Source organism: Armigeres subalbatus, chromosome 1 (genome assembly GCF_024139115.2).
Source record: "Armigeres subalbatus isolate Guangzhou_Male chromosome 1, GZ_Asu_2, whole genome shotgun sequence".
NCBI classification, from domain to species: Eukaryota; Metazoa; Arthropoda; class Insecta; order Diptera; family Culicidae; genus Armigeres; species Armigeres subalbatus.
Window position 1 is genome coordinate 317,040,677 of NC_085139.1, and position 26,988 is coordinate 317,067,664.

Below are 26,988 nucleotides of genomic sequence, written 5' to 3' on the forward strand. Positions count from 1 at the left end.
ATACGAACATAAACCATTAGACGTATTTTATTTACAACATTGGCAAAATAATATCACATCATGATCTCAGCTATCTGCGGCCCGATTTGTACAATTTTATGTTTAAATGGAAGGTATGTCTGTGCCATTGAACGCGTTGATTTTTTTCTACAATCGGACATTTGGTTCCAGAGATATGTGAGAAATACGAACATGAAGTGTATTTTCAGAAAACTAACAAAATACTGTCACATGAATATCTCAGCCGTCTGTAAACCAATTTGCATGATTTTATCTTTAAACGAAAGCTATGACTTTGCCATTGAACTGCCATTGCCATTGTTAAATTTCCAGAAGTATTCCTTTTTTTATTTTGAAATCGTTAAAAGCATGATAATATCAGTTATTTTACATTCAATTGAAGGTCATATGCATAGAAATTGTAATATGCACTGGGCACACACAACCATTCAAAAGTGTAAGAAGGGTTGCGTTCACTGTAGGTGGATTAAGTCGGGTTTTAATCTACAGACTAAGTTCAACACCGAACACTAGAGGCATTACGGAAGTCGTGGTTTATTCGGTAGACCATTTTATTCAAGCTCCAGGGCAATTCGAGGATCTTAAAAGATCTCATGTACGACTCTCAGTGAACAATATATAATTGGAGAATGTAATTAGCTTCAAGCTGAGCTTGAGAATTTATTGGAAGCAAGGATTGATTCGGTAGACCATTTAATTAAAACTCCAGAACAATTTGGATATCTTACAACACCTCATATACCTAGGTTTGAGACGCAAGTTTGAGACACATACTTTGAGGACATAAATGGTTTAATGTCAAAGCTAAGGACGTTGGACGTGTTTTTTGGGAGATCGTTTGATCAAAACTAAAGAACAATCAGGAATAAAGACGCAAATGAAAGACAAAAACTCGAAAACTCGAATGATTGGGTTGATACCGCGGTTGGGGACATCATGGAAGTCGTGGTTGATTCGGTAGACCATTTGGTCCTAACTCTAGGACAATTTAGAAATCCTACAATATCTCATACGCCATGATTTAAGATGCGAATGAAAGACATATGCTCGAATGACATGATAGGAATGATACCGCGGCTTGGGACACCATGGAAGTCGTGGTTGATTTGGTAGACCATTTGATAAGAACTTCAGGACAATTTGGATACTTTAGAACATCTCATATGAAAGAATTTTAGACGCAAATGGAAGACAGATACTTGGAGGATATGTTTTGGTTGGTAATGCGGCTGGGGACATCATGGAAGTCGTGTTTGGATTGGTAGACCATTTGATAAAAACTTCAGGACAATTTGGAGACCTTACAATATCTAAGGGGCCCTCCTTAGCCTAGCAGTAAGCTGTGCGGCTATAAAGCAAGGCCATGCTGAGGGTGGTTGGGTTCGATTCCCGGTGCCGGTCCAGGCAATTTTCGGTTGAAAGAATCATCGTGTTAGCCTCATGATATATAAATGCAAAAATGGTAACATATGGCTTAGAAACCTCGCAGTAAATAACTATGGAAGTGCCGGGAGAACACTAAGCAGCGAGGTGGCAATGTCTCAGTAAGGCCAATAAGAAGAAGAAGAAAAAGCATTCGGTACCCAATGAAAGGCCCTTGAAAGCTCGTCTATGGAATCTGTAATCAATAACACATAAACAATTTTTTGTGAACTGTTACTTGTAATATTTTCATAATGTTATTATGTGCTTCAATGTTCATACTTCATACATTTCTTATTACAAAAAATAATACAATTGGCAGGAAACAATCAGAAATATCTGTAAATGAAATGAATCTGTAGAACCGCTGTTATTGAATGTCGCGATGATGTATCACTTCTTGCTGAATTGATGACATAAGCGATATGATGAATTTTGTCGTTGACAGGCTACTAGTGTGTCCATTAAATCAACCGCATAAACGTTGTAATGATAGGCTTGACGAAGCTCTGCCAAAAAAAAAATCCGTACAACATATTCATCGGTTCTAAAGTTCAAAAAGTAAATCGTTGCATATTTACTCCTCTACGTTTCATTCATCTATAACCAAAACGTTCACCGGTTTGTGCATCAAACATCGTTACGTAATCGCATCAAAACCAAGCGAAACTCAGCTGAACGTGGCTTAACTCTCGCGCACCAAACTTCTGAAACCAAACCGCTGCGTAGTGTGGGTGGGAAGCTATGCGCTGTTGCTTCGTCATAAAAAAATCCACAGCGGCAATACCGTCAGCAGTTAAACTCTTTTTGGAAACAATTTGCCTCCCAACTCAACCCTCAACTGAAGAGCCATATCGCGTTCTCCGTTTTTCCCATTTACACTTGTCGTGGTTGTTGTAGCGGATGCAAACGGAACGGAATACACAATAATTCCAACTAATAAACACTTTCACTTCCATTGTTTATTACGTGGACCCGGCGACCAATCTGGACAACCATAACGCGATCCAATTCCTTTTTAATCGAAGTGAGCAATCCGTCTATAAACCACTAGTTAGTTCATACTAATTAAAAGTAAAAATTACTGAAGGTTTTTTTTACCATCTCATTCTAATTATTCCGTCTTTCATCTAATTTTATATTATTCAATTTATGCCAAAATTACAGTATTTTTCATCTTTTTGAACGTATTGTACTGACTCCACTACATAACTGCATTAAGCTTCCAAATTTTCGCTTTCGCCGGTTATTCGCAATAAACGTGACAAACTGAGTAAGTCATTATAAGCTCCGGCTAAAAGTAGCAACAGTCAGTTGTCGGTTAACCGCAAATAGCATTATACTTTCTCTTAAACGTAGTTTTTTTCTGGGTCTAATTGTTCCACGCCAACCTCAAAGTTGGAGTTGCAAAAATGCTGTGATTTGCTCATTTTGCTCATTTAGTTCAATTGGACAAAATCAATAATGTTTTGTTAAAACATCTAGTTTTTATAATTGCGGATATTTCTGAGGAGAAAAATGTGATGCTATTTATCACTTCCCCAATCTAAATATGTGTGGCTTTGGCGGTTGTTGAGCTGTCGACAGGCGAAGATCAATTTAAAAATTTCATTTCTCGAAAAAATATAAACACCTCGTGCAAGTTTTGCGATATGACTATATGAACTTGAATACCTACATGTGAAAACCCAGTCTCCAATACTCTTGGGATCAGCAGACTGCCCTCAATTAGATACCCGATGCTGATTCAATTAAGGTTTATTAGTTAGTTGATTGGATCGCTTCTCATACCTCACATAGGTACAATGCATATGTCTATGGTGGCCCGGTAGAAAGGCTACATTCTGTGATCAGCGTAAAAGCGGTTCTCCTTTCGCTCAGTTAGATGTTAGGAATTCCCATCACTCCATCTGTCCAGTTCCTAAGGTGAGAAATGGCAACAACCGGTGCGATCCGGAACAAAACGGAATCTGTACACATATGCAGTTGAGTCGAAGATCCAAATAGCTAATGAACTTTCAGTTTCATTGCTTCTCACGATAATGGTTTAAGAGAGATGTTTACAGTTTTTGGACTCCGACTTCAGACACAAACGGACGATTTTATACTTTTTTGTCTGTTTTGATGACTTTTTGATTTCTCTCATATTTCGCTTACGCTAGGAAAAGCCTCAGTTTGTTTGTTCGACTCCATTAGTCCATTAGTTTTTCTCGACTCGCAACTTTTCTTATTAGGAATGCAAACGCATTTACCCGGCTGCATATTTCATAACAATAAGATTCACAAAGCATTATCAGCATTATGATTGACTTGGTTTTTTTTCTCTTTCTTCTTTCTTACATTTCTGCAAACCTATTCGATTGCGGCAAACGAAAATTCCTTCCGTTGTCGTCTTGGCAGTTCAACGAGCAAAAGGCCTGCTGATAAAAGGCAAACATGGAACCAACAACTGTTTCGTCATCATCGCACTCGGCAAGGAGAAGTACCAGACGTCAGTCAAGGAAAAAGCACCGGAATCCGTCGATTGGCACGAGGAATGTGAACTGTAAGTAGTTAAGAATAGTACAAATATATCATCACTAAGTCAATAGATGACAATCAATCAAAATTTTGCATGTCGTAAAGCTTGAAGTATTAGTTTTATTATGGCTATAGATGCTTAATATACTTTTGCGACAGTTTTTTGAAGTTTTTCCAGGGTGTCTGCGAATAACAATACATCATCGATATATATTATTATATTATCCACACCTGCAAGCATCCTAGACATTTCCCTTTGGAAGAACCTATACATCCCGTGTGAACCGATACATCCCGTCCTTCAATATAAATGTAATTAAATCCCTTGAGTCTTCGTGGAATTCCAAATAACAGAATGCGTTTGTCAGGTCGATTTTGGAGAAGAATTTCGCCCCGTGGAGTTAAATTTTCATTTCATCATCAACGGAAAGCGAAAGTACTCTCTCTTAATCGCTTTATTGGGTGCGCGCATGTTGACGACCAGCCTGAAAGTGATCTTTTCCCTTTGTCACCGCCGACATGCCACTTATCCAATTCGGTGCTGTCGTCACGCGTTCGATAATGCCTTGACCTTCCATAACCTGCCATCTCCTTCGAGCGCTCTCTCTATAAGCTGCTGGTACATTGTAGTAAGCGTTTTTCGTAGGTGGGACAGATTATTCAACGCTGAATTTTATCAACACACCTGGGACCTTCGGGAATAGTGCTACGGGTTTCTCCGTTGTCTCACAATGCTCCTACTTGCAATAACTTCATATCGCTGGCTGTCGATTGGCCAAGTAAGGAACGACGGCCTTCGGCAACGACTAGAAACTCTGTTATGACTGATGGCTTAACGTAATCAATGACCTTGATATCTGCTCTGAATTTGCATTTCACATTTATAGGTTGGCTAGCGGCATACGATCGAAGATCACCTTTATTCGACAACTTAATTGGGTCAAGTTTTGCGCGCCTTGCATGGTACTGTCGCTTCAACAGAACCCAATCGCTACCGCCGATAATAATTACATCGGCACCGGAGTCGATTAGGAACTTGATGGGGTCTGACATTCTTACACTACAATCGATTAATGCATCTGTGACGGAGAGTGCATGGATTTGCTGGAAACAATAAATAACAAAACCATATTAAATAATTTTTGCTTTATCCAAAAACACTTAATCAAACATTATAGCAATGAAACGTTATCAATGAATCAAATAACAAGTAAATTAATCATTGTTTACCTTCTTCTCTTCTTCCTCGTCTGTCCAACCGGCAATGTGATCATTTATTGCTTGAATTTGGTTCGCTGAGCTGCTTGGGCCATTACGGCAGGCCACGACAAAATGGTCGATTTCTCCGCACGCATTACATTTTCGATTCTGCACAGGGCAAGTTCCGAACTTGTGGTACAAGCGGTAGCATCTTGAACACCGGAAGCGTCGACCCACGCCACGGTACCTGTTTTCATCTTCCTTGTTTTGTCTTTCAGCTTGAGACTGGACGTCACCTAAGGATAAGTATCGATGCCTATCGGCATACGGGGCCTGGCGACCCCGTGATACAACGAACGCACGTGGGGGTTCCAAAGTCGCTTCTGCTTCAAATGCTTCTTCGCGTGTCGCCTTTATCGTGCAGGCTGTTTCGTAGCCAAATGTGCGCGCAGTTTTTGCTAACTCCTTATTACGCATACCTTTGTGAAGCTGCATCCTGATGAATCGATCCTCGTCGGTGGTACTGTAACGGCACAGGCGGATTTTCTTCATCAGTATCCCATGAAAAGTTATCGAAGGCTCGAACGTTCCTTGACGTAAGTTGGAAAACGTTTCGTGCTTGGCGATTATGTCGACCATTGATTGCAAGTAGCTTTCGATGTTTTTGACAAAAGTGTTGTAGCAGCCAGGTTATTGTAGGCTTGGACGAAGGCTAGCCACTCTCACTATTCCTTGCAATTTCTCTCCCATGGAGAGCGTGTCAGACACTGGTGGATCCTGGCGTATAGACTCTGGTGTTCCAGCTGCGGTCATCATCTTGGTTTGTTGGAATGACTGTAGTGCGTTGCTGATATGTATCTAAATCCTGTGCCAGCCTGTTTAATGTGCTCTGCATTTCATTCATCCTTCTCACGTAATCCTGATTTCCATTCGACCCTGCTGGTACGCTGCAGGTTGTTCCCGTTTATGCGTTGACATTCGATTGTTCTCCGTTGTTTTGATCGTTTTCGGGATCCAGAGCTTCAGAAGCGTCAGTTTCCTCAATTTTTATGCTAATTGTTTCATCGGTTGACCAATCACTGTTGCATTCCTCCGGATCCTCTGAGTCGCTATGGAACTCCGGAGCACGTACGTATTTACCTTCACTCGACATCGTGTGCGTTGTTTGAGGTAGCATATGAATACTACCTTAGCCTGAAATAATCGTAAATCAACGATAAGTTTCTCCCAAAATGCAACAGTTACGAGTGAGAAGCAAATTAGAATTATGCGAAGAAAATCGTTTTTAAGTTTTAACCTAGAACAAAAACCAAGCGTTTCAATCGCTAGAACCAATCTGTTTGCGAACAAGAAATAATCGTGACCATCCATGCTACCACTGAGATACACTGTGGACATTTTAGTTAGATCTCAAATCAATTAAACGCGGCCATCTCGAGCCGCTACCATCACAATCCTCCGCGGCCATTCTGGTCCGATTTGAAACAAACATCGCATTCGTCCCGAACCGCTACCGTCAAAGTCACCTGCAGCCAAACCGGTCCGCTATGAAGAAGTTTATTGCGGTCATCCCGAGCCGCTTCTGTCACAATTATTTGATCTTTTATTGCTCTCTTGCGGTTTTACTCAACCGTTATGAAAACAAAATATTTTGAACCAATAGAAGTATTCACCAAATGCTATCTCACTACACACGCTTGTGGGTACTTTACATTTTTTTTTTCAAATCGCTGCCGAAGCCCGTCCACCATTTACATTTTTCTTTGCTTTTTGAGTTATTTCTCGCTTAACAATTGATTAGGGCCTACAGTGAAAAGTAAACAAATTCAATTTTAACACCCTTCGATGGCATCCTCTAATAGCTACTAATAGTATAAAAATGTTCCGCATCTTCAATTAAATTACTTAGAAAAAACTAATTTTTGATTGGGCCTACAACGTGTTATTTTCAAAATATGTGTAGGTCCACCCTAAAAAACGGCCAAGCCACTCGTTTTTTTCTGTCTGGGATAAGCCTTCTCCAACTTCGGGCCGATAACGGGAATTTTTTCCGAACCGTCATGGCCCCGACCTCGGAGAGTGAAGATTTCCCTTATCTCGTGTTTACTTTCGAAAAATGCCATAAACAAAGGGTTTATGAATGACAAGCAAATGTAGAATGACTTATCAAGAAGGCCTATTCCGGAGAAACAATGAAAACAGACTTAAAACTTTATTTGAAAGATTTCGACACATTTTTACGTGTTTGCGATTCAATTAAGATTATGGATGGATAGATGGTGTTGATTATGTGCTTTTGGGAGTTTTTGCTACTTAAAAATATCATAAACCTGGGAAATAGGAATAGAAATTGTGATGTTTTTTTTCGAACGGCATTTTCTCAATGTTTACGTTTTGGCTGTAGGCCCTTTTCAAATGTTACGCGAGATTTATTCGAAATTATTTTATTTTCACACATTTCAAGATGATTCTGCGGAGTACCCGGAATGTGTAGGTGAGGTAGAACCGGCAGGCAGATTCGATGTTGAACGCAATGTCATGCTGCTTGTCAGCGGCATGGATAAAACCCCGGACAACCTCGTTGAGAGGATGTGTCGGGAAGAGCTTATATGGAATGCGGTAAACAACAGGCGTGTCAACAGATTATGTCGAAACTACGGTGCTGGTGGCGTGTTGAACAAAACCAGCAGCTGCAGTAGAGACTACAGTGAAGCAGTGAACACCAACAAAAACGTCGCGGGTTGGCTGTGGTGACATTCGTACCTATGTAGATATTGAGGTCATTGCGGTTCCCACGCGGTGTGAGTTGTCGGGGTGCTCGTCTCCCCCCGTGTTTATGATGCAGACAGATAGGTTACTACGTCTCAGGTTACTACCATAGCTTGCGATCGACGTGTGGTGAGTTTACCACCCTTGAAGTTGATCTTGTGTTACAACGTCCAGTTCGTTAGCAGAGGCATGAGCATTCTCTATAGTCATCCCCTGATGTATTGCTTAATTGCGGGCCGGGGGATACGGGTTGGCGAAAGGGTTTTGATTTTAGTGTGTCGGGTGAGCCCATCCACACACTACCTTAGTTAATATCCTCAGGTGTCTGTTTGCAGATTTCCATTTACCCTCGCTCAAAAAAACACCATTGATCCCTTCCAACAAACTTACTGCAGCGCTACGATGCCAAATCCACGGTTCTTGAGCTCATCGGCGAGTATGCGTGTGCTCCCGGTGCTCCCGATGAAGTTGAGAGATTTGCCGTTCCACGACTCGTGCTTCGAACATACGAACCGGGCTTGTCTAGGATGTGGTGGGATTTGACAGTGGTCTCTGTTGAACTTCTAAAAAAAGCTACAAGTATCAAAGCGATCGTGTGCCGCTCAAAGTGCACTAGCCTAGCCCTGGTGTTCAGTTGGCTTTAAACAAATTTGACCCGACTGATCGAGCGTCTGTTTACCAAGGAGGTGCGGCTCCAACAGCGTCTATTCTGCCATCCAGCGGCTGAGTACGAAATGCTTCTCCCCGGAAGCTATATCTAAGATGGCAGCCCCATCCCGGTGGACACGGCGACGACTTTTGGCATGAAACAAAGGACACGAATTGGAACATGGAATGTTTTAACGTTAGCTCAGCAAGGTAAGCTGGCACAACTCGCCAGCGAGGCACGGCGCATGAAGCTCGGAATCCTGGGACTGAGTGAAGTCCGTTGGCCAAACTTTGGAGAACACAAACTACCATCGGGACAGGTATTGTTATATTCCGGTATTCGAGGGAACAACGCTCCCCGGCACCGAGGAGTTGGTTTCCTGCTTAGCGCCCATGCACAGGCGGCGCTCATCAAGTGGGAACCAATTAATGAGAGAATAATCATTGCCAGATTCAGAACACGGGTAAGGAACCTCACGATAATCCAATGTTATGCGCCGACCGATGTTGCCGAGTTACAGGACAAGGAGAATTTCTACAGTGAACTGAATGCCGTCGAAAGGTGACATCAAGATCTTCATGGGCGACTTCAAGGCGAAGATCGGCTCCGACAACACAGACAATGAGCGTATCATGGGACGTCATGGTCTTGGCGAAATGAGTGAAAATGGTGATCTGTTGGCAGAATTATGTGGCAATAACGATATGATGATTGAATGATCGCTCTTTTCCCATCGACCAGTGCACAAAGCCACGTGGATCTCTCGTGATGGACAAACTGAAAATCAAATCGACTACATCTGCATCAGCCGGAAATGGATACGGAACCTTCTTGGTGTCCGCAGACGACTCGTCTGACCATTACCTTCTATTTGGCGAGATCCAATTACGCATTGCACGGATTCAGTAACGGGAGGAGAAACTCGGACGGCGATTCCACACGCTGACCAGAAGATCCAGCTGTAAAGAGATCGTTCATTGAAGAACTTGGAACTCGGGCAGCGGATATTCTGGAAGGTGGCACTCGTGAGCTAGGTGAGCTGCGCACTCAGCGGAAGGAATGGATTACGGATGCAACCTGGCGGAAATCGAGGAGCGTAGAGAAGAAAAGACCGCGATAAAGCGGACAAGAACCAGAGCAGCCAAATACGAGTCCCGTCAACGGTATTGGGGTCTAGAAAAGGGAGTTCAACGCTGCTGCAGACCAGACAAGCGAGCATGGGTGGACTATCTGGCCGACGGAGGGAAGAAAGCTGCAACAACTGGCGATATTCCTCTCCTATACGATATCACACGACGCATGAGTGGAGCAAGGATGAATGCAAGGATGTCGGTGAAAACTGAAACGTTCAAATTTTGACGCCCGACCAACCATCAGCTGCTCTATGCGTTCTGTGCAAAGTTATCCTAAATCGGATACCGGAAAAAAAAAATAGATTCGAACCTCCGACGGCAGCAGGCAGGATTCCGGAAGACCATGTGTGCACCATATTGTCACGCTCCGAATCATTCTGGAGCAAGTCAAAGATTTCCAAGAGTCCCTCTACCTGGTATTCAATAACTACGAGAAAGCATTCGATCATCTGAACCACGACGCAAGGGAGTTCCAGATAAAATCGTCGGCCTCATCCTCGTCCTGCATAACAGAGCTTTGTCTGATCCCATCCGGGTAGCCGCTATGGTGAGGCAAGGATGTATTCTATCTCCGCTACTGCCTCTCATCGTAATTGAAGATAATGGTGGGTGCTTATAGATCGTGTACCAAACCGTGCTCTGGCAGCCTATACTATGGAGCATCTAAACGACTTCGATTTGGCTGACGATATTGCTCTACTAGCACAACGGCGCTCTGATTTGCTCCTCAACGGGTCTTATCATCCACGTCAACAAGACCAAATCGTTGGATGTAAACATAAACAACCCCTCTAACTTTAGGGTAGCCGGGCAAGCAGTGAAGAAGGTCGAAAACTTTTAATATCTTGGTAGCCTGTTAGCGTCGGACGGTGATACCAAGATCGACATAGGAGCACGGATCAGGAAGGCTAAGGATGATTTTGCGAGTTTATGAAATGTGTGGAGATCAAATCAGATTAGTCAACACACCAAATTTCGAATATTCAACTTAAATGTAAAATCTGTATTGTTATACGTCAGTGGGATGTGTATCAGGAGAAATTACGCAGAAACTGCAAGTATTTATCAACCGATGTCTACGTTTTATAATTCGGGCCTGGTGGCCTCACAATTGGATCTCGAATGCTGAGCTCCATCTACGATGCCAATATCGACAGAAATTCGAAAGCGTAAATGGAGGTGGGTCGGCCACACATTACGAAACAGCGAAGACGAAAACTGCAAGCAAGCGCTGGACTGGAATCCAGCAGGACATCGCAGCAGAGGCCCAGGGGCTCGTGGCGGCGTAGCATCAGCAATTAATTAAAGGAAGTTGACAGAAATCTGACTCAGTGCTCAGGACACATGAGTGAGTGAGTGAGAACCGAGCTTCCAATCGCTAGTCCCTTTTCGTTGCTGTGGTCTCCGCCAATCGTTCCGGTCCGTATTCTATTGTTGATTATTGCATTTTTTTTTCAAAGGCTGGCTTGCAGGTCCTGACACCAAAAGAAGCTGCTACGTGTGTAGTCTTGACCTTAGACAGTTTTCCCTATTGTAGCTGCAGGTTGAATGCCGTCACGAGTCTTGAGCACAAGCATACTGCATTGAAGTAATGGTCGGATTGTATTCATACTGCGGATGTCTAGGGGAAGTACTCCGAGTTCGTCGCAGGCACAATCAGTCGGTTTAGGGTATAGTCCAGAAATATTTTGGTACGTTATTATCAAGGTTATTATTGTACACTGAGGAAAGTATTTGTTTTGTGTTTCCAATGACAATGCACGTTATTTTGATGTCATATATGTAGAAGTCGACCATTGCTTGTCTTATCACTAGCCGGATAAAAGACTATTGGATCGATGATGTCGAGAGATGGTTTTTATCAGGTTAGCAGTTTTATTTCTTGGTGTTGAAATGTGTTGAATGTGAGGATTCTGTCAATAGACTAGATATCCGGATACGGCACAACCATCATCAAGTCAGTTGGGATTGGTTCTAGATCAGACGACAAAAATTCTTAAAACCAAGCTAGATTCCATTAGCCAATGATAACTCTATGGATCGCTTGAAACTCATGCTGAGAAAGTGTCGAGATAGATCACATTATTACGATAGCTATCAAAATCTGGTTTAATCTTCAAACCTACCTGTAAAAATCATCCAAAAATATCTGTTTTCGAGGATCTTCTACTTACACATAAAAACCTTCACAAATTAATTCACTTTTTAGTTACCCACTAATGATCGTACTCCACATTTTCAGGCAAATCCCATCGCAAGGCAACCGGGCGGAATTGGTTTTCACAGCCCTGCACCACAACACGCTCGGCATCGATGAGTTTCTCGGCCAAGTCGTGCTTCCCCTCAAGGAGATCGATGTGTACGAGCGACCACGCTCCCGGTGGTTCAAACTTCAGAGCAAACCCGGAAAGGAAAAGAAAAAGGAACGAGGCGAACTGGAAGTTCGAATAGCTTTCACCGTCAAGGCTGGTTCGCTAACGGATCTTAGCAAGAAAGAGAAGAACAAAAGTTCCATCAGCAATCTGGCGTCCAACGTTGGGGGTTCCTTGCTCAGTATCGGCGCAATTGAAAAAAGAAAGAGTTTGAAAAAGTTCGCCAAATCTCTAGGATCGAAAGTACACATAAGTGGGATTGGTAAAAAGAAGAATAAGGCATCAGATATGGCAGCTGACGATGGGTCATTTTCGGGCAGCTATTCAAGTATCGGAACCCCTAGTGGATTGCAGTCCAGACAATCACGTCAAACGTTCGGCGACGCAGACCCAGGAGTGATCAGTGAAGATGAAGATGAATTCGTTTTTGACAATCTTTCACATAAGAGTTCCGGAAGCTCATTGAACATCAGGGCCCAAAGTGGGGCTGGTCACATTTCGGCTAAATCAACAACGCAATCAAGCTCCTCAACGCCAGATGAAACGAGGAAACACAAAACAATTTCTTTACCGCCATCTAAACCACCCAGACTATTATCGGAAAATGAAACTGAAACAGCGCCTACCGCTAAGGTCGATGAATGGGAACAGAAACTTTATGGCAAACACCTGGAAATAGGCAGTACAGATTCGTTGAAAAGACGATCATGGGAGAGTTCACGTGTTATGCTTTCCGTACAGCAGGAAGAAGACGAAGAACATCATCAGAAGAAAACACCTCAGGAATCAACGGTTTCAGCACCCATCTCAGTCACGGCACCAACTTCTCCAGTGTTCACCGATAAGTCCCATAAAGATGACGCGGAAGGACTCGATAAACCAAAACCACTTCCTCGTGCCGGATCGCAAGACATCAGCAAAGTAAGTGACAAGCTGATCGTCAATAATGGACCCTTGAAGAGTAACAGCGTGAGCAACAGTCGCAAGTCGATAAATCAACCATCGCCCAAGATGGAGAAACAAGACAGCACTTCGTTCACCAAGAAGTTGAAACACTTTATCAAAGAACATCGAGCGGAATCGATGGAGAACCTTTCCGGCAGCAGGAAGCAGCTGAACGGTACAAAGCATCACGTGAACGAGCGAATCATCATCGGGGGCGAGAATGGGAGCAACGGAACGGGCGATTTGCCCGTAGCCTTCCTGACGGCGCGCCAGAGCAAGCTGGTCACGGAAGTGTCGCCGGAGATTCTCGCCAAGTACGAGGGCAAAACGCGTGAGGACATGATGAAGATTGCCCACAATCTGGAAAATGAGGTCAGCTACCAGAAGCAGAAGGTGAAAGAGCTGGAGGATTATCTCGATAGTTTGCTACTGAAGGTGATGGAATGCCATCCGCGGATACTGCAGAATCCTTACCAGAAGGCGAATCCCACCAAGAGGTGAGTGTGTTTTTGCGTGTGTGTGCTTTTGAGGCTGGATGATTTTTAGTTTGTTTGGTTTTATTTACTTACTCACGGATACACCGGGCGTGATGTAGAGTATCTTGACATGACATGTTATTCACTTTAATCCTAGCTAAATTTTTTTTTTCCGTTCTTATAGACTGTGTCTGTTTTGATTCAAATTTTGTACTTAGTAAAGATAATTCGCTAAAAAAGCTCCAATCTCAATTTGAGGGACAACAAGGGTGAGATTTGTTTGGTATTTCAACAAATTGTCGCCTATATGGATTCACAGTTTTTCACAGCGTACTCTGTGTTTCGTCTTTAACGTTCTTTAACGATACCGATTTTGTTCCATCGTTGTTCTTATTAGCATAAGCATTAAGCAATTCGCACAAATTCGTAGGTGGTACAAGCCAGAGTCTATTATATAGAGTTCCGCAAAGAGGATCTTCTTACACTTATTCTGAATGATCCTCTTGTTATAGACGAATCCATGTAAAAATGAGAAGAAGACACACGACGGTGTTAACTTTGACAGATCCTACAGCGCAGCATAGGAATATTATTTTAAAATGCTTATTATAAATTCTAGACAAATTGTAATTAAAATCTGATTGATGTACGATACGGAAAAAGTTCTGAATTACTTATTTGGAAGCTTATCTCATTTTTTTGTATATTTTCCAAAAATGTATCTATCATAAACTTCGGAACTTTTTCCGTATCATACTCATACATCAATCAGATTTTAATTACAATTTGTCTAGAATTTATTATAAGCATTTTAAAACGATCTTCCTATGCTGCGCTGTAGGATCTGTCAAAGTTAACACCGTCGTGTGATTTCTTATTTTTACTTGGATTCGTCTATTGTGTTTGCAACTTTCATTTTTGTTCAACCCTTAAAGTGACTTCACGGGAGTGTTCACTGCTAAAGCTTTTTAATTCGATAACCAAGTCACCCACAGAGTGCAAACACGTGAGTTTCTTGTTTGCTACTTTATTGGGGGGTGTATTGAAGTTTTCTGAAGCTGTTTCTAGAACTAATCTAATACATTTCAATTCATGCGTTTTAATTCGCCATAATAATCATTAGGCGATAACAATACTTCCGCCTTACCAACAAGCATTTGTTGACTTTGCTCGATAGGTAGATGGTTTGACAGTTCAATAGGTAGATTTGGCTTCACTCTTTGCGTAACTCTATATATAATAGACTCTGGTACAAGCCTAGACTATTGTATGAGAGTAGCATCACTTTTATCTGTTACCACAGATATTGATTTAGGACTAATCACAAGCAATGCACTCTCTAATATCTGTCCCTCCTTAGCCGTGCGGTAAGATGCGCGGCTACAAAGCAAGACCATGCTGAGGGTGGCTGGGTTCGATTCCCGGTGCCGGTCTAGACAATTTTCGGTTTGGAAATTGTCTCGACTTCCCTGTGCATAAAAGTATCATCGTGTTATAGCATCATGATATATGAATGCAGAAATGGTAACTTGGACTAGAAACCTCGCCGTTAATAACTGTGCAAGTGCTTAATGAACACTAGGTGCGAGGCGGCAACGTCCCAGTGGGGAATGTAATGCAAATGGAGAAGAAGAAGTGTAGAAGGCTATTTATAACAGTAGGAATTGTTTTGTTTCAACGCAGAACAGAAGAAACTAAAAATAGAAATACGAAGTAGGAAAGGAACGAGTCTGGAATTGAACCTGCTTATAAGACAGAAGTGGTAGCCACTAGACCACCGAGCTCGTCTTGGTTCCATCGTTGTTTTTATTAATGCTGATAGGGTAACAAAACCTTGGATGGAATGTTGGCTCATCACGCAAATTCAGCAATAATACAATGTTTTATAGAGAGATATTTATCTCCGCTTCTTTAAAATAAAAGTGTATCATTAAGCTTATTTTATTTACATAGAGCTTGCTGACGTATCCAGTTTTTTTTTCGCTAGCCATAAATCTTAAAAGGGGTGATTCAAACATGACATATACTGTGAACTGTTTTTTATCTCAGTATCAAGCTACGTTTTGACAGGGCGAGTGAATTGAACAACTTAGTTGAATTCAATTGACTTGCCAAAAGTTGAACATGTTCAACTTTATTTTCGTTCAAATGAATTGAAATAAGGTGTTTACGCGTTTGTACACGTTCAGTTCGCGTTCGATTTAAGCGACTTGCTCAATTCACTTGCCTTGTCTCAAATAGTGTGTGTGAATGTGTACATTAAGTACAGCCTATCCTCCCGAAGTAATGCTGAAAAGCTGTCCCAAGGGGAAATAAGGATTGGACCCCAAGGAGGGTTTAGTGGGTGAGACTGCCATGTGGTAGCTTGGCAACTACTACGCGTGTGCTGGGTCAGTGCAGTAGCATCACTCCCTGTAAAAAAAAAACACTCGCAATCAACCTACGCAGCTGACTATGCACCGCTGATCTGTTGGACAATATTCGTGATCAGGATTCTATCGTCAATGATGCCCGCTGGCATGCATAATCGACGTGGCTCGTGAAATTGAGCTTATCGTCGATCATCACGCCCAGATGCTTAACACACCTCACGGAGTTAACTGTGCAGGTCCCTACTCTTACCCTCGCTTGCTGCAACCCATGGGGGTTATGCACCATCACAACTTCTGTCTTGTGATGTGCAAGGGACAGCCACCTCGATCTGAGCCATTCCTCTACTTTGCTAATCGCGTATGAAGCCTTCAGTTTGACTTCGCCTAGAGTGTCTCCTGTTACCTCTAGCATTACGTCATCCGCGAAGACTTCAATCTTCACACCGGCCGGGAGACTTGAGCGTAATACTCCGTCGTACATGATATTCCACAGAACCGACACTTCGATCGACTTCTGACCAACATCCGTGTCGTATATCAACACCCTATTCTGAAAAAAACTTTTCAGTATCCTGCACAGATAATCCGGAACCCTCAATCGATGCAGGGAGTCAGCAATAGCTGCCCAGCTAGCGTTATTAAACGCATTTTTAACTTCAAGTGTAATCAATGGACAGTGCCTAATACCTTGCCTATTCAATGCTCTCGCTATCTTAGCCGTATCCGTTACCGATCGAATTGCTTCGATGGCAGAACGGGCCTTACGGAAATCATACTGGTTGCTAGATAAGCCACCAGCACACTCTGTATAAGCCGACAATATATTCAGGATAACCCTCTCTAGCAGCTTTCCAGCTGTGTCGAGTAGGCAAATTGGTCTATATGCCGAAGGGTCGTCCGGCTGTTTGCCGAGCTTCGGTAATAGCACCAATTTTTGCCGTTTCCAGCGACCTGTGAAGTCCATGCATCTTCGGAGGCAGCTCCTGAACATATCTGGATCAGCAAGAATAGCATGTTTAAGGTCCAGGTTTGGAATGTTATCCGGGCCTGGTGCCTTATTGAGCTCAAGTTTTCTTGCAGCTACGATAAGCTCCTCGTTAGTCACTAGCGGTACCACGTCGACTGACTCGTACGGTGTAGCGGGCCAGTTCGTTGATTCATGTCTCGGAAACAACCTTTCGACTATTCTGGCCATCATCTCCGGGGATTTCTCAGGAGGCGTGCTGTTAGTCCTAGCCATCACCATCCTGTATGCGTCTCCCCATGGATTGTCGTTCGCCATCCTGCACAGCTGTTCAAAGCAGGCTCTCTTACTACATTAAATCTCGTAGTTCAGAGCTCTGCTCGCTGTCAACACCAGGTGTCTGTCGACCTTTTCAGCGTCTGATCTGGCACGTCGCAACCTTCTTTTAGTTCGAAGACAGGTTCTACGAAGATCTGCAATTGTGTCTGCACACCAGTACGCTGGTTGTCGATTTCCGGGAGGTTTGGTTCTCCTAGGCATCGTCACACTGTTTTCCTTTGCTATCTATGATGAAACTGTTGTATCAGCCCTACGAACGCACCCCGAGAATGATGAGAGATAAAGAGTAATCGTCAGATAAACTCTATCGAATAAACGATGATCGCAGTTGATTTGCGATATCCAACCTAACAACATGTGTTTTAATTTTAACTCCACTCGCAATTCGTTCGTTTGTCTCGGTTATTACAGTGGCGACGAAGATGAAATAGGCGTTTATTGTGCGTGCACTGCGCGCAATTATTTTGTATTTTCACGACCGCCGGCAATGGTGCTTTTGGCGTGATTTTTTTTCCGGAGTAACTACTTAAGTTGTTTGGTGAATAGTGTTACCGCGCAAATTGGACTATTTTTTCTTCACAATTTTAAAATGTTTGCCAAAGTAGTTTTGTATGTTTTAGTGTATGTGTATGTGTGGGAATAGCATAGCGTGAAAAATTGCTTTTGCATGTGAAATGGCGCTAATTATTATTTTATAGTGAAAACCTCACAAGGTCGACATTTGATGTGATTTTTTGCTTCGTTTGGCGGGTTTTGCATGATTTTCATCTGATCAATGCTCTGCGTGTTTGCCCGTTTCGGTTTGTGAAGCATTTGTTTTTCAACACTATATACATTTTATTGAGAAAGATTTTTTTGTGTTGCAGTCACGTTATGATATGTTCGTTTTTTGCATTTTTTTGGTATGACGTAGATTACCATGTAATTTGTACATTTTTGTTTGTGATAGAGAAAAGCATTTCTGTTGTTTTTATATTGACTCCAAAGAATAAATGTAGAATCCTTAACCATTAGTTACGGATAGAGAGGAATAATTAAAGCTGTGCGTGATTTTCTTTGTGCAATGGATGAACACGACTATTGTTTCTGGTGCTCAAGGAAGAATGAGCGCCATGGCCATAGCCATTACGAATGGACAAAAAGATATTATGTGAGAAAAACGCTTTGGTTTGTATTCGCTTGTGATAATCTTATACCTACAATTACGTATTGAGAGTATTTAGGGATTTAAAAAAATAGTTTTGTGGATATTTTGTATGTATTTGTGCTTAATGATGTTTAAAATGACGATAAGTTGACAAAATAGATATTTTAGAAGTCATTAGATTATTATAACTTTATTGTGTAATAAAAGATGTAGTGTATATAAAACATAATTTACTAGTAAATGTCTTCTCTGAGACTTCCTACGTATTGTTCTGTTTTGAAATTGTAAATACAAACATCTAATTGATTAAGTGAGACATAGGCAGAAAACTAAAGGGTGTAGGAGTTGTTGTATCAGCCCTACGAACGCACCCCGAGAATGATGAGAGATAAAGAGTAATCGTCAGATAAACTCTATCGAATAAACGATGATCGCAGTTGATTTGCGATATCCAACCTAACAACATGTGTTTTAATTTTAACTCCACTCGCAATTCGTTCGTTTGTCTCGGTTATTACAGAAACCCTTATCATCAGGTGATGATAATATCTCCTGGATGCGGTATCGCAAGGGTATCGACAGCAGGGCTACATCAGCTTTACATTCAGTAACCGACTGTTGTAGCAGCAGATGAGCCGCCTCGGAGTAGTTTAGGCTTAGCTGTGTTACCTGCGTGTCTGGACCCTTCTAGAGGCCAGACAGGCCTAAACACCGGTAAGGTGTATGTTGTCTGTACCCGGGGGACAGATCAGACACCTTTGTGCAGCCTGACAGGTGCGAGCTTGGTGGCCTTCAGCTCCAAACCTACGGCATAGCTTACTGTGATCAGGGCCTTCACAGTCATAAGATTTTTGACCGTTACCAAGACACATGAAGCAGGCCTGAAGTGGTTGGCTTATGCTCAGCTGGCATACTGATCAACCCACTTTCAGTTAAGCCTTATCCATTACCTTCTTGGCCTCGACCAGATGTACTTGGAATGAGGCAACCTGCATTCCCGCGTAGCCGAACCGCAGATTCCTGGATCTCGACATTTCACTGGTGTGCATCGACCAGGTCTCTGGCCTCGGTTATTTCATCCAGGCCCTTGCACTGGATGTTCGAGACAGGGCATAAGGCTCTCAATAGAACCCCATGCGCCGTCAATTTTTTGTACTCAGAACTTTTCTGAGCAGCATCCCGCTTCAAAGCGAAAATCATGTCGCTATCATCTGTCATCGATGTCCTTATCGCTCATCATCCATCCTGACTACGTTGAGAAACATACAAAACATACTCCTTACTCCAGGTCAGCGCATTTTAAATAATTCGTGAAGAAAAAGATAATAGTTGATATGAATCGGAAGTAACCTAACCTCACGATTTTCACAACATGCTTGGACCAAAAAACATATTTTCCAAATTTTATATATTACTACCAGATTCACATTTGATTTGGTTGTTTATAATAAGTAGTAGATACAAATGATTTTTATTTTGAACTTTTTTGCAATAGGCGATGCAAAAATAGTGACTTCAGTGACTTTGGAATGCAAATAGTGACTTTTTAGTGACTAGACTCAAAATAGTGACCAAGTCACTAAAAAGTCACTCGCTACCAGACCTGCTTTCGGCCGGTGTTGAACTTAATCTAGAATTAAAAAAACACCTAAATAAAAATTAAAACCCAGATTAATCCACCTAGCGGCGATGGTGCCTTTCTCGTGCATCGTAAAATGTACTGAAAAAATCACATAGGAAAGGTCAAAAAAGCACTTTAGGGGGATAGATCGCATATTTTCTATCATTTTGCATGTTTTTGCATTAATTACTATGCATTTCCACCATTCTTGAAAACATTTTTTTTTTTTCGATTTTGAAATTTTTTTTCCAAGGGGGGACCCTTGGGAAAAAACAATGATTTTTCAATAATTCCGAAATGCAATGTCCGATCAGGCCAATTTTCAATAGCAAACAATGGGACCGCATTCCCCGTCGAATGCAACTTGTTGCGAGTAAATCGGGTAATGCTAAGTTCCAAAAAGTGTGTCTACAAAATTTGTACACATACACACATACACACACACATACATACATACACACAAACAGACATCACCTCAATTCGTCGAGCTGAGTCGATTGGTATATAACACTATGGGTCTCCGAGCCTTCTATCAAAAGTTTGGTTTGGAGTGAAATTATAGCCTTTACGTATACTTAGTATACGAGAAAGGCAAAAAAAAAGAACCTGATTTCGGCCAATCTTTGGTAAAACTTGGGATCTTAACCCAGAATATATTAAATTGATTTACACAAAGACTGTACGGCCAATTTTGGTTTATGGATGTCTTATGTAGCGTCAAAAGAGTGATGTTAGGACAATTCAGTCTAACTTAGGTAATCTTCAAAGGATGTGGTCATGCAAAAAAAAAGCGTTCCCGAATTCGTGGACCAGCAAAAATACACCGTGATTTAATTCATGTATTCGGGAACACCAGTCACGTTTTCCAGAACGTTCCAGAAAACGTGACTGTATTTCCGAATCCGTGTTCTCGGCTGGGAGTGTTGGTCAAGTAGTACTAAGAATAGTTTAATCAGATTTCATGCTCCGTAATGGTGCCCTTTTTGTTACGAAAACTAGTACAGCAACCGTTCGCTAACTGGGCTAAAACACCAGCCCAGTTAACGAACGCCGCTTTTTAACTGGACTGACGAGGGAATTCGCGATGCATTGTTGTGATCGTGCTTTATATGAAGCTTAAATAATATACCATTCAGAATCCCCTCGTCACCGAGTCTTTGTTGTTGTTTTTTGACGGATAACTGCTTTTTAACTGGGCTTTGGCCCAGTTAGCGAACGCCCAGTTAAAAAACAGTCCAGTTAAAAAGCGCCCAGTTAGCGAACTGTTGCTGTACTACAAAAAGAATTTACTTCTGAAACAAGGCTAGTTTCTTAAGTGAGTGTAGGGAATGGGATGTACTAGTTGTTCATAACAGGTACAGCAAAACTTCACAAGGACGCCCTTATTCGTACTAGCTACTCAGGGAATAGAAGGTCGAGAAGAGCCACCGTTGCTAGCTAAAGCTTGAACCAGATATCTGAGACTCCCGCAATATCCACGGCAATAGAAGCAAACAATGCCCTGTACGCATTTAGTGATCAATTTCAGGAATTTTTAAAATTTTATACAGCGATTGAAGAAATCAAAGTAAATAATTGGAACGTGCTCACCAGTTTAGTTCTTCAATAGCTCCAGGTTTAAACAGGGCGTAGCAAGTATATCCAATAAGACATCGAAGTTACTTCCCATCCTTTTCAACTTCCATCAAAACTGTGGACGCATAATGCCCAACTGTTGCCATTTTGGGGACTGTGAAGAATTGCGTCGGATTTCCGAATCCGTGACTGTTGTTCCCGAAAAAATACACAGTGAACTCGTTAGTTCACGAATTCATGAACGCTTTTTTTTTGCGTGCATAATTACAATAACTGGTCTTCTTATTGGCATTACATCCCCACACTGGGACAGAGCCGCCTCGCAGCTTAGTGTTCATTAAGCACTTCCACAGTTATGTATTAACTGCGAGGTTTCTTAGCCAGGTTACCATTTTTGCATTCGTATATCATGAGGCTAACACGATGATACTTTCATGCCCAGGGAAGTCGAGACAATTTCCAATCCGAAAATTGCCTAGACCGGCACCGGGAATCGAACCCAGCCACCCTCAGCATGGTCTTGCTTTGTAGCCGCGCGTCTTACCGCACGGCTAAGGAGGGCCCTAACTGGTGCGTTTCTTTATTCGACTTATACGGCTGCTCTCGAAGTTCTCTCTTTGAGGTGGCCTCACTACACATACATCTTAAGCAAGAAGCTTGTATTTACCGATTATGGGTACTCGGTTTCATGGAAGGGAACCCTGTAAATCGCAGTTTTACACACATTTCGTTGTTACCGCTTATGTTTAATTGGGACAAACTGTCCTTGTTCCAAGTGATCTCACAATCCCTAGTAGTTTTCCTTACAGGACATTTTCAACACAATTCCCCTTGCGGGATGAGTGGCTACTTGGAGAGAAGTATGCCGAACAGCAGTTTGTGACACTGACGGCTCCCTCCTCGAAGGCATTATGTTGCTGTGTACCGTTCTCAAAGTTCTGTGTAAAATTATCCTAGCCCGGATTAGAGGTGTGCGCCGCCGCGCCACGCCGCCGGCATTTTTACATCGGCGCGCCGCCGTTTAAAACTTTGCCACGCCGCTGATCCATATTTTTCCACGCCGATTCTAATTTGAAGAAGTCCGCAGAATTTTCCGTGGAAATTTTGAAAATTCAGTCGAATTTCCGTAGAATTTCCCGAATGATCTCCCCATCATCACGTTGGAACCCCAGAGAATTTTTCGTGAAAATACCAATGATTTCCTTGAAAATTACCGTTGAAATTCCGAAAACCTCTCAGTAAAAAGTGAAAAACTGTGAGTGGAAATTCCGAAGAATTTCCCGCTGAAATATAATTTTTCTCGTTTGGCAGAAAGTAATTCGGAGGAAAGCCACAAGCCGAAAGTTGTTAGGCTGAATATGTAGTTTGACCAAGCAAATCATTTGATCGAAGTCCATCTAGCCCAAAGTTATTTGGTCGACGACCCTTTCCTGTTTTAAATGTTTTCCATTTGAACTTTTGAAGAATTTCTCATAGACGATACAAAGAACCTCCCGTAGAAATCCAAAATCCTTCCAAAAAAAATTTCGTTGAAATACTGAACATTTTCCGTGAAAATTCTAAAATTTCACTTAAAAATTCTGAATTTTAGTGGAACAAGGTGCCTACTCAACTGTGAAAACAAAATTCCCTAATTTTTCCAGTTTTTTTCAGGTACTCTACATTAATTTTAAGATAAAAACAAACGTGTAATATTCAGATTTTTGCAGCAAGATAATCAATTCAAACAAGTCAAACGAAACACGTTTTTCAAAAGAAATTATTGGTAGCCTCAAAACATTTTTTCTCGTCATCTTTTTCTTCTTATTGGCAGAGGTTGCATATCCCACTAGCACATTGCCGCCTCGCAGTTTAGTGTTAATTAAGCACTTCGTGAGGCCAACACGATGATACATTTATATGCCCAGGGAGGTAAAAAAAATCCAACCCGAAAATTTCCTAGACCTGATCGGGAATCGAACCAAGCCACCTTCTGCATGGTTTTGCTTTATGGCCCTGATTTATGAATTAGTTAATCTAGAAATTGCTTCAATCATTCAATCAAAAATTCCTTCAGGTATTCCTTTGAAAATTCCTCCAGGAAATGAAATTGGAAATTCCTTCAAAGAGACATTCTAAGAATTGCTTCGAAAAAATTTCCCTCAGAAATTCCTTAGGAACTTCCTTCAGAATTCCATAAAAAAATCCTTTAGGTACCCGAGTAGTACAATTCACACTGATTTTGGTTGGTGCAACTCAAATGTGACCAAATTTGGTTGCATATAAGTTACTGCAACTTTTCTCCAACATGTGTGCTGCTCGGATATCCTTCGTAAAATACTTTGGAGATTTTTGAAGATATTCTTTTAAAATTTCTTCGAAAATTCGATCGATTTTAATTAGTAATTTCTTTAGTGGAACTTTAGTAAACTTCTTCAAGAATTGTTCTGGAAATTTGTTTGGGACTTTCTTCGGGAATTTCTTCAAAACTTCGTACGGATATTCTTTCAGAAAATCATTTGACGATTTCTTTGTAAATTCTTTTACAAAATCCTTTAACACATTCCTCGGAAATTTTAATGTCTTTTAATGAGATTTTCAGCCCACGGCTGGCTCATATCAGATTCATCGGAAATGTTTTGAGGAATTCCTTTAGAAATTCGTTCGGAAATACAGATGATGAAAAAGTTCGTATCTTTTAAAATTTTGCTAAGTTGTTCATCATTCGCTGGATTACCGTGAAGCGATTTAGTTTGATCGAAACATTGTTTAGTTTTGAGCAATTGGTTCATGTAAATTCTGTTATGCGGGTACTTTCAATATGGAACTATGACTTGGTATTTTTTTTCACTCATGGGCATACAAAATCGCAGTTTTTATTATGATTTATGGAAGTACATAAGAAATGAACCTCATTCATTGGGTTAACTCAAAAGTGACAAAAAGTCAAATGGAATTGTGCTCAAACATAGCAGCTAAAAAACCGGTAGTATAAGGGTCAAACCGATGTTGTTGATGTAACCAAGCATACACTACAACATGATAGACAACATATGCCAAATTAAGCTTATTGAAGCCAAATAATTTTAATGGTTACAGCGCCACTAGCGTTTTAATACTTATGCTCTACTGGGAATACATTCGGAAAATGCTTCTGATTTTTTTGAAATCCTTGGGGATTGTTTAAGAATTCTTTCGAGAATTTATTTACGAAAGCTTTAGAAAACACCTTAAGGAATTGTTCTGGATATTTTCAGGAAAATTCCTTTGGAGGTTCCTTCGGAAATTTCTTTACAAATTTCTTTAGAAATTTTTAATAAATTCCTTCAGTAATTTCTTTGGAAATTATTTCTAGAATTCCTAGAGGAGATTATTTTAGATATTTGTTTTGAGAAATTCTTCGAGTAACTTCTCCGGAATTTTTTTCGGTCATTTTTAGAGAGTTTCTCTTCTACAAATTCCTTTGAACATTCGGAAGTTCTCTTAAAATTTACATAGAAATCGATTTCGAAATACCTTCGGGATCAATTCATAAATTAATTTTGGAATCCTTCTGAGGAATTCTTTGACTTTCTTTGAGAGTTAGTTCGAGAATACCTTAAGAAATTCTTTTGAAAATTCTTCTGGGAATTCCTTGGAAAATCCATTCGATATTCCATCGAAAATTTTTTCAGCAGAAATCCTTCACAATTTCCTTAAGATTTTTTTTTTTCTTGAAAATCTCTTCATATTCTACTGCGGGATTTCTTTAAAGAATCCTTTCGGAAATTCCTCCTGAATTAGCTTTAGAAATTCCACCTGGAATTTATTCGAGGACTCATCTTGGAAATTACCATGTAGAGTTTCCGAGCGAATTCTCAGAAGATTTCACAAGCAAAACCTAATTGATTTCCCGAATAAATGCTTAGCTTTCTTTAGGTATATTCCTTTGAAGCTGGATAAACGTCGGAACCACGATCCATACGTGTTCAATTCATAAATTTGTTGTTTTTTATGTTTGAAAGTTCCCTGATTGTGTCAGAAATACTCTGATACTTCCATCATTTTTCCAGGTTTTCCAAGTAGTAGTCACCCTGTGGAACTTCTGGAAAATTCCGAAGAACTTTCCATGGCAATTTAAAAAAAAATCCCGTAAAAACTACTTAGAGTCTCCCGTGGATGTTCCGAAAAATATTCAGTATAAATTTGACAAAATATTTTGTTGAGTATTCTGGAGTACAAAATTTAGAACAATTTCTCATGAAAATTCTGAAAAGTTTCTCATGCAAATTTTGAATTATTTTCCCCTGAAATTCCAAACAATTTTCCTTGGGAATTACAAAGAGCTGCAAAGTAGTTCCTGTGGAAAATCGAAAAAAAAAAATCCAAAAATGAATATTTTGGAGAAAAAAAATCTGGAAAAGATGCTCCTGTTGGTGTCTTGGAAATATCCCGAAAAAATGAAAAAAAAAAAAAAATCTTCGGGAACGTCACCACGCCGATTCACGCCGCCGGTTAAAATGGCTTTCTTCGGCGTGACGCCGAAAACGCCGCCGCCGCCGACAAAAATTCTGACAAACGCCGCCGCCGTCGATTTTTGGACCGGCGCACACCTCTAGCCCGGATTCAGGAGAAGATCGATGCGACTCTCCGGCGGCAGCAAGCCGGATTCCGTGCCGGAAGATCCTGTGTGGACCATATTGTCACCCTCCGCATCATTCTGGAGCAGGTCAACGAATTCCTAGAGTCCCTTTCCTTGGTATTCATTTACTACGAAAAAGCTTTCGAGCGTCTCAATCACGAGAATATGTGGGGCGCCCTGAGACGCAACTGAGAAAATCATCGGCCTCATCGAGGCACAGTACGAGGCCTTCTCGTGTAGAGTGCTGCACAATGGGATCTTGTCCGACCCTATCCGGGTCGTAGCTGGTGTGAGGCAAGGATGTATTCTATCACCGTTACTGTTCCTCATCGTAATCGACGAGACTCTGGTAGATGCGATTGACCGTGAACCAAACCGCGGGCTGTTATGGCAGCCTATAACCATGGAGCACCTAAATGACTTCGAATTGGCGGATGATGTTGCACTCCTCGCGCAACGGCGCTCTGATATGCAGAGTAAGCTCAACGACCTTGCCGAGCGCTCCTCTTCGACAGGTTTCGTCATCAACGTCAACAAAATCAAATCGTTGGATGTAAACACGGTGACTCCTTCCAGTTTCACAGTAGAGAGAATGTTGAAAGCTTCCAATATCTTGGTAGCCAAATGGCGTCAGACGGCGGTACCAAGATCGACATAGGCGCACGGATCAAGAAAGCAAGGGCTGCCTTTGCGAGTTTAAGAAATATCTGGAAAAAACAGGCAGATAAGTGAACGCACCAAAATACGAATTTTCAACTCTAACGTGAAATCTGTGCTGTTATACGCTAGCGAAACATGGTGTGTATCAGTGGAGAACACTCAACGGCTGCAGGTGTTCATTAACAGATGCCTGCGGTATATAA

At 41.5% G+C, this 26,988-nt stretch overlaps 1 protein-coding gene across 6 annotated transcripts in view; it reads left to right on the forward strand.

Annotated features, from left to right (window-relative positions):
* LOC134207971 (rab11 family-interacting protein 5) overlaps window positions 1-26,988 on the forward strand; it is a 78,633-nt gene that overhangs the window by 49,678 nt on the left and 1,967 nt on the right. For all 6 annotated transcript variants that reach the window (XM_062684069.1, XM_062684070.1, XM_062684068.1 and 3 more), the window contains exons 2-3: window positions 3,844-3,988; window positions 11,957-13,528. In XM_062684069.1, the coding sequence (XP_062540053.1) occupies window positions 3,844-3,988; window positions 11,957-13,528 (1,717 nt within the window). The remainder of the gene's footprint in view (window positions 1-3,843; window positions 3,989-11,956; window positions 13,529-26,988) is intronic.